General features: G+C 40.7%; 1 protein-coding gene across 1 annotated transcript; it reads left to right on the top strand.

Annotated features, from left to right (window-relative positions):
• Window positions 1–2,413: 2,413 nt before the first annotated feature.
• On the top strand, window positions 2,414–3,949 carry amigo1 (adhesion molecule with Ig-like domain 1; the record flags this gene model as incomplete). The annotated part of the gene is made up of 1 exon (XM_080443816.1): window positions 2,414–3,949. The coding sequence occupies one exon, from the start codon at window positions 2,414–2,416 to the stop codon at window positions 3,947–3,949; it is 1,536 nt and encodes a 511-aa protein (XP_080299942.1).
• Window positions 3,950–9,216: the final 5,267 nt, after the last annotated feature.

Below are 9,216 nucleotides of genomic sequence, written 5' to 3'. Positions count from 1 at the left end.
ATGCCTGGTTACTTATTGGTGTCAATAACTACTAGGGCCCCGCCTGCTGGGTCATTGATGACTCAATTGGAGCTTCAAGGATAGTGATGGCTGCCAGTCTCGCTGAAGCCAAGTGACAGGGATGGCCTTTGATTTACAGTTGTCAACCCTATCAACGGTTACCAAGGTCAGGCAACAAGTAAATATCCTTATGATAGAATATAGTGGCAGCTGCCAGGACCTCCATTTCTATAAGGTCTTGAATCCCTCAGTGTGGGGCAACTGATGATCTGGCTGCATGTGAAGAGTAAAGACACTTTTAACACTGAAATAAGGAAGTGGTTAGATACAACGTTCTTTTTTTTAGATCATTATATTAATATAATATAATATAACCAGAGGTGGACGAAGTACTCGACCCCAGTACTTGAGTAAGAGTACAGATACTCCTGGTCAAAGAAAGAAAGAAAAGTTCTGTGAGTTTAAAATAGCTATGCCTACTATAGAACCTCATGTCTGAAAATTGCAAATGTTTGTAGGTCTACTGTAATTTTGCTGCTGCGCCCATTTCATTCACAACACAACACAAGCGCTGCTGACAGACCTCGTGAGGACATCTTTGCACCAGCACCACTTCTCTCGTGGTACTGGTTACCGTTACTTTCAGTAGGCTAATTAGCAGTGGTGTATATGTAGTCAAGTACTGCACTTAAGTACAATTTTGAGGTATTTTTTACTTTCTTCAGTATTAGCCATTTTCAATACTTTTGTTTTACTTCTACTCCACTACATCTCAGAGGAAAATATTGTACTTTTACTCCACTACAAATTACAATTATATGAAAACTTTAGTTAGTAGTTAGCCTACTTTGTAGATTTTGATTATTATTACAAAACACACTAACCACTTCAGCCCTATATATATGTATTAACGGCTATTTTCAAAATATGTTGAACTTGTGAAATGGGACATTATGCAAAATGAGTAGCCTACTTACTTTTGGTAGTACTTAAGTATATTTTGATTCCGATATTTTAGTACTTTTACTCAAGTAAAAGTATCCTTTATCCTTAAGTAAATTTTCATAACCGGACTTTTCACATTGTGGTATTGATACTTTTACTTAAGTAAAACAATTGAGTACTTTTTTCCCACCACTGAGTAATAGAAGAGGACTCTCCTGACCATACAGGCGCAGTACAGTAGCTCCACTGTCTAACATTCACGTTAAACACTATGATCGGCACAAATTGCAGCAGCATCAGCGCTGCACGAAGAGCGGAGTAGTAGGCTGTCTAAGATAACCGGGGAAAAAAACAAAAAACACGGGGAATCTTGTCGGCTAGAGGCCGCTCATGCTTACATTTATCTCCACGGATGCTGATGAGACTGAAGGCTATACTGGACCTGCTCAAACAGCGCTAATCTCCCAACAGAAGACGTAATCGTGGGAATCTTGGAGCAATGTATACGTCGGTAGAGTACTGAAATAGTTCGGTAAAACGATTCAGGAGTCAGACGCGAAATCCAATTGATAATCATAGGCTCACAGTGACTTGTATTTGTCTTTACGTAATCTTTTTTTGCGTTTTGCACCGGGCTCTTGGGTGGTGCATGAAAAGGGTTTCTCCAGTTGTCTCCTCCTCCCCTTGCTGCATCCCTTGTTGTCCTTACACATCCTACTGTAGTCTCTACTGTGCGCAGCAGAACTGTAAAACACACGCGGCAGTTCTTCTATTGATGAAAACGATTGACGCATCCCGACCAAAAGGTAGGTGGCTTGCTGCTCTCCATCACTATTTCTATTTGCGTAAATGTTACTGAACTGAAGTGACCGTTTATTTTCGAAAAGAGTGGTGCAATGCAACATTTGTGAATCACCCTCGAAAACGGTTATGCAGAATAGCATGCTTAGATATTAAACTCATTGTGCGTTTTAATTTCATGGCTATTTTTCGTATCCATTTTAAATCTGTTGTATTGTGTGTGTGGAGTGGGTGGGGGGTGGGGTGGTGGGGCATTCAGGACATGCCTCTCCTGAGTGCTCAAAAGATTATTGCTAGTTTATGTGTAGTGTTTATTTCTGAGACACGTGCAAGATTTATAAAGTTTTTGTATGTGTCTGCGAGCGTCTAAATGAGAAACAGAATGACGGAGAGTTAACAAACTACCTGAGAGTCTGAGAGTGTGAATTCATGTGGAAGTGTGTGCACACGTGTGTTTGTGTCATTGTGCATGTACACTGCTTTACTATGAATGTCCCATGGACATAACCATGATGCTATGTGGTTCTATCCAACACCTGTGTTTTCTCTTCCTTCACAGCCTTCTATTAGCGATGCCTGGGATTCCTCCAGCTGCGGTTCCATGCTACTTCCTGAGATGAGGGGATAATAGAGGACCTCTTCTGGCATTAAACCCACAGGTAGCATGATGCATCCAACCACCAGAGCAGGCGAAAGCCTGTTGGAAACATCGCCCCGTCTGAGGAACCATATTAGATGGGTGTTCATCCTCTCCCTCTTTGTGTCTGTCCTTGAGCTTCCGCTTGCAGCGGGATACAAACTCAACTGCCATAAAACCTGCATCTGCGCTTCAAACATCGTGAGCTGCTCTAAGATGAATCTGACTATTGCCCCCACAGGGATTCCACTCTATGCTGCTGTGCTGGACCTCAGCTACAATGACATCACACGACTGCCCGCTGAGTGGACCCCTGTCAAACTGCCAAAGCTTCACAACCTCCTGCTCAGCCACAACGGACTCTCCTTCCTCTCGGTGGAAGCTTTCGTATATGTCAAGTACCTGCGCTATTTGGACGTGTCCTCCAACAACTTGCGGCATCTGGACGAGTACATGTTTGAGCCTCTGGTCAACCTGGAAGTGCTCCTGCTTTACAACAACCAAATCAATCAGGTCGACCGCTTGGCCTTTGTGGGCATGAGCAACCTTCAGAAGCTGTACCTGAGCCAGAACCAGATCTCCCGCTTCCCCCTGGAGCTGGTGAAGGATCGAACACGCCTGGAGAAGCTCAGCCTCCTGGATGTTTCCTCTAATAAGATCAAGGTCCTGCCGATTGGTGAGCTCCAGCTGCTACCTGCCTGGATTAAAAATGGCCTCTACTTCCACAACAACCCTCTGCTCTGCGACTGTGGACTCTATAGCCTCCTGGCACACTGGCATATTCGGAGGCTCAACTCTGCCGTGGACTTCAAGGATGACTTCAAATGTGTCCTGCCTGGGCCCCAGAAGACCCAAGTGGGCGCGTTTGACCTCAACGACGTCTACATGAATTGCAGCACGTTCAAGGAGGCAGACGAGGAGGCATTTCTGGAGCAGACGCTAACCCTTGGCTGCGACACCAAGCTCAGGGATGTGACAAAGACCTGGTTCATACCAGGCAATGTGATGGTAACACCAGGAAGAAACCAGACGGCCAGGGTCTTATCAGACGGGAGCCTCCAGATCAGTCCAGTGAGCCCAGAGGACTCTGGAACCTACACGTGCGTCGCGGCCACTGAGGGCCTAAACGAGACCCTCTACATTGTTTTGAAGGTTCATAACTTCACCATGGATGGGGGTGGCGACACCATGAACACGGCTTACACAACATTAGTGTGTTGCCTGACCAGCGTAGTCCTGGTTCTCATCTACCTGTACCTCACACCCTGCCACTGCTTTTGCTGCCCCAACAAGGCCAAGTCCAGGGGCGAGGACAGCATCCACTCCTCCATGCTCAGCGTGACACCCAGCCATGGTGATCCGGCGCTCAAGGCGGAGCTCAACAGGCATGTTGCCTTCATAGATACCAAGGAACTGCAGGGCCAGAATGGCAAGCTCAACCCCAACGGGAATGAGAACGAGGATGACCTGGATGAGGAGGCCGGCTCACATGGGAAAGGGAAGAGAAAGAAATCAGTAGCAGAGTCTATCAGTTCAGTTTTCTCAGATACTCCCATGGTGGTGTGAAGGGCTTGATATACTTCGCGCACACCGGAAATTGCAGCTGTGTTCTGAGCTTGTAGATGGGATATTTTCAGTGCGCAACGCCAGTGCGCAGCTAAGTATAAATCTAGCTTGAAGGTGGGCAGGTAGGAATTGGATGTCCCATGATTGGATGTATGTGCAGTATATGCTACTGTATGATGTGAGTCTCTCAAACTGTGACAGTGACATTGGGTGAGAGGACTTGTGTAGGAAGGTGGGTCTACAGTTCTTCACGCTTGGAGGTATGGGAGCACTAAATGAACTGCCTTGTTGTTTTGCAAGGACCTTTCCAGCATTTTGATGTGTAGCACTTAAATATTCATACTGTGAAAGCCTGGCAGTGTAAGTGAAAGTTAGTCTCGTAAATGTAATAGAGGCCATCTTGTTGGATACCAATACTCAGGAAGTGTAGATAGTTGGACAAAATAGGATAAGATGCACAAGATAAAAAAAAGGAATAGTGTATTCAATTCATGCACATGAGACTGTCTAAATCAAGGACTAGATTGAGTTGTATGTATATTTTAGACTCTAAGTATATTTATCTTCCCTCTGTCGACACATGGACAGACAAAGCAACAGATGGATAGACAGACCCTTATCTCCAGGTTTTGAATAGTCATCATTATCCATGAGCCAAAGAGAGGCATCATATCATAAACACACATATTACTCCCCAGCAAAGTAGGGCTGTATGAATGAGGTAGCAGAAACATGGATCTCTCTCTTGTCAGTTATTCAATGATTTATAATAACATAGCTGTAGCACAAACACCAAAATGAGAAGACCATAGCAGGTCAGTTTTAATTCACCTTCATAGCTGATGCCAATCTGAAGTTAAACTCAATTAGGAGTAGTTTGGTCGATACGAGATCTATCATTGCAGTTTCTTGTATTCATATTGTTTTATCATGGCTGCAATGATACATGAGGCAAATTCCCCCCTTTGATATGAATGATCAACTTATAGTACATAGAATTATGATATCAAATAGCTATAGCTAATGCAAGGCAGATCATTGTTTTATAAATAATTGTTTATGTGCTTATTGCAAGCACATAGCCCAGACACTGTATGAAGCCTTACTTTCAATCAGAAATATAGTGTGTCCATTAGACATTAGGAAGTAATTTGTTTTGACAGACCCACCAGTAAGTTGTGATAGTTCTGTATACAGTCAGGTCAGGTGCTGTGCTCCACTCAGTACTTGGTTTATGTTTAACATACAAATCCACAAGGTGCTGTTTACTGCAGGATGCCATTCCTGGTCTTGGTCAACACAGAAAATGTTTTTCTTTAAAAAAGAAAAAATGTGGAAAAAAATCACTGTCAAGAAGCTTGCAAACGTATCTGTTTCTCTTTCTGTGTTCAAAACGTGCATGGTTTTCATGTGTAGTTTTCAAAAAGTCATACATCTTGTGTATTCATAAATCATATGCTATGTAGTAGATTACATTATTTTTTCTTCCTTCTTCTCAAACACAATTTCAAACACAGCTAACCAACCTGTCCTGTCCTGTTAGGTTGAATGATATAGACCAGTAGTTCTGTATTGCAGGTACGTAAATGTCATATTCTGGCTGGCATATTACATAACCAGAGGCTGATACTCAATATGTATGAGGTTGTGCTGTATATCAACCTGACAGCAGAGAGCTAGCCAGTTCATGATTTGAGAGTTCTTAGGTGTCAGCAGGAAAGCCCTGTGTACCACAGTAGCAACGGGGAGAGCTGCATTCAAAATTAGGACACCCCTTCCCCTCTGAAAAAGATTGCCATTGCATTCTGTTATAGACAAGATGAGTTTGCCTTGCAAATGTAAGCCAGAACCCCCATTGTCATGCATAAGTAGGCGTTTCTATTGCATGGTTTGGAATTCATGATACCAAAAGATTTCAGTGACAGTTGTCTTTGAGAAAAGGACATTCCTTGGCTCCTCCAACAGAGATGTTTATAGGATCCACATGTATGCGGGTGCCCCCAATACTGTGCATACCGAATTAACCGGTCTGTCTGTGCACAAACAACAACAAAAACAAACTGAGAGATTTTACTATGAGGTTCAGCTTTTGTTTCATGATACGAGACCCATGATTAAAGGGTAATTGCATCTTCTGATGGGATGAGGCTTGCTTTCTTCTAGCTGGCTAGCCACTGTTAAAATGAGTCACAGCCTGTATTGTGACTACCCCAATTCAGTCTGGATTTGTTTGCATTGTCTTGTACATCTCCATAATTATGAGGATACCCTTGCTTGAATTCGAGAGCAATCATTCCGCCAGGTAATGAATGTGATGCCCTTTAAGTACTTTGTCATTTGTTTAAGGAAAATTAGGGAAATGCCTGGAGCGTCCAAATAACATTTATTTTCCTACAGAGTAATCTTATTGGAGCGTGTAATGAGAGCTTTTCATATTGCAGCATTCCAGTTGCAATAATACTTTTCTAAATTTGAGATTCACGGTCATAGGGGGAAATCATACCCATTCAAACCTCAAACCCTGCTATTTACTGCATTCACCTTAGCCCTAGATACAGTTAATCTGTTCTACTATTCTAATACTATAGGTTTTAGTGTAAACGCGTGTTTTATCCGGGTGGAATTATGGAATGTATACACATCACTGTGTGTGTTAAATGCGGCTTTTCCTGTGTGGGTGAAAAAAGGAAGTGACACTTGTCAGAGAGGTGTTGCATGTGAATCATTCCCTTCTCTCTCACACAAACACATGGGGATATCAGGTACTGTAAAGTGAGAAAGAGGACCTGAATTAACTCAGTACACGCTATAAATAAAGGAATATTCTATCACATATTAATGATGGTAATTGGTAAAGATTCAGACCATTAGGTCTAATCTAATCTAAGATCCTATTTTTGCCCCTTACATGAAGCTTTGTCAAATATGTATTTTATCCCCTGCTGTGGTGCAGAGGGAACATAATGAGCTGCTTAGCAATGTAATGTAACAATGTAATTTACCTGAGGGTTCAAGGCCAGGCTATGAAAGGCAATTGGCAATAAATGGCAATTGGTAATAAATGTCAGACGACCTGAAATAGCGAATGACTTGTAATTAAAGAAAATACCCATCTTTGGCCGAGTACTGAATGGATATTATTTCAGCATGCCTCTAATTGAAAGATATGAGAATAGCCTATTCATCTCTTAGTAACACTTAAAGTCAGGCTAGAATCTGCCTTGGTTAAAATATCATATATAAAGGATGGACATTTTGCTCTTACTTCATACTCTGATGGTTGGACACATCCTGGTGCACACAGACTAAAAGTCAGTTTTGTATATTTGTAAAGTGCTATTGTGAGGGTTCCCATACACAGTAAAATTCTCAGTATTCATTTATCCATTCATAACTCTTGAGAGTGTACAAACAAATCGCTACTGATGATTTTACTGTGTAGCATTGCGCAGAAGAAATAGGTTTTGTAATCTCCAAAGCAAATCTGCCTTCCTGATGTGTACATAATGTATTAATCCATAATTGCCTGTGTTCAGTATTGATGAGTTGTGTACTCCTATGTTCTGCCAGTGTAATCTAACAGTATTCTTGTATAATCCAATGTTGTTGGTCAGTTTGTCTGAGATTGTGCTACCGTCCACCTGTTATTTCACTGTTAACCCATTCTTGATATCAGCGTGTTTTTCTAAGTAGGGGTTGGTTTTATATTGAAAGTTGTATTTGACTTGACATTTGACTGCGCTGCTGTAGACTATAATTGAAAAGAAGAATCATTGAAGAGAATGTCATTGAGGTAACACCTGCCTTTATAATGGCTTTACTCTAGAGTTTTAACCTGGTGGGAAAGTAATGTGAGTACACAATGTAATGTAATTTCATTTAAGTCCACTTAACGTACTTAATCATACTGATACATACTTAGAAGGGTATACCCAAGTTACCCAACCCATTTTGACTATACTTTCATTTTATACACTGCATTGTTACTTTCAATGTTATTACACGTAAACATTATTTTTTATTGTGTGCTTACAATGCTTCCAGGTTATCACTCAGGCTAATACACTGGACTAAGGCTACTGTAAAGTTAAGTGTTTTCTCAAGTTATTCAAGACTTTATAGAAGTGTACAGTTGGACACCACATTGGTAGCTATGGATAATGACCAACCCAATGGCCTATTTGTGGTGTTGAACATGCATCTGGCAACTTGAACTATTATTGTTGAAGTTGGATAACACTAGTTAAACAAATGTTTTATCCCTTGGTAATTTATGACAATTAAAAATATGTATCTTTTTGTTTTCAACACATAAGTGTCACTGTATCTACACAGCAGGATTACAGCATTTTCTCCAACTGCGCAATGCTTACCCTTCTGGACAGTGTAAAAATTAGGGAAAGAAGCACTCACAATATTTAGTAGCAAATACACGTAATGGTATGTAACCATTTGGTTAGTGTGAGCTGGCTGCTATAGAATATAAACAGTCTGGTAATTCAAGTTGAATGACTTTGCATGGTATGCTTAAGTGCTTCTCTGATTGCAGGAATAAGTGTAACATAATAGTCAATAATGTAGAGAAAAATATATATACTTTGATTTAATAATTTAAAAAATAATTAAAAGTGTTTTACATCTATGTGTGGTCTTCCCTATTTTTCCGTTTTCTCTTCACTTATCCTTCTCAGTTGTTGCTCATCCTTCTCTGCTACCTGCACTCTGTAGGCCTACATAACACACTTATGGAAACCAAGGCAACAGTCAGTGGTGTATCTTAAAGTTGCTATTAGATTTAAATATTGTTTCATATAAAAACATTCATGGCCATAGTTTGAAATGTGTATAATGTAAACAAATTCAGTGCTCAATATAGTATCTTTAAAGATTAGAGATAAGTTACAATAGTTTTATTGCTCAATATTAGATCAACTGTCATGTACGTAATGTATCAAGAACCGTATGTTATACTCATGTGCATAGCATACCTTGTGTGTGCGTAATAATATTTTTTTAAATTAAAATTATATATATATATATATATATAGCGTATTCCATTTTCATACAGTATACTGGCTAATAGGCCTTTCTGTAAATGCCATTCCAGAATGAAAACAACTGAAGGGTTGGTGACATCTAGTGGTTGCAAGGTGTAAATATAGGTGCTAAACCAACATTGTCGCCCCAAAGAGGTGACACATAACATTCCAAAGTTTCACATTTCCACAACATTTCCCTACATTAAAATGACAACTGTAAAACCTGAA

The sequence above is a fragment of the Gymnoscopelus braueri genome, assembly GCF_963280865.1.
Source record: "Gymnoscopelus braueri genome assembly, chromosome: 12".
Classification (NCBI taxonomy): domain Eukaryota; kingdom Metazoa; phylum Chordata; class Actinopteri; order Myctophiformes; family Myctophidae; genus Gymnoscopelus; species Gymnoscopelus braueri.
The sequence above is the reverse complement of the archived record's forward strand: the minus strand, read 5'-3'. Positions and strand labels throughout refer to the sequence as shown.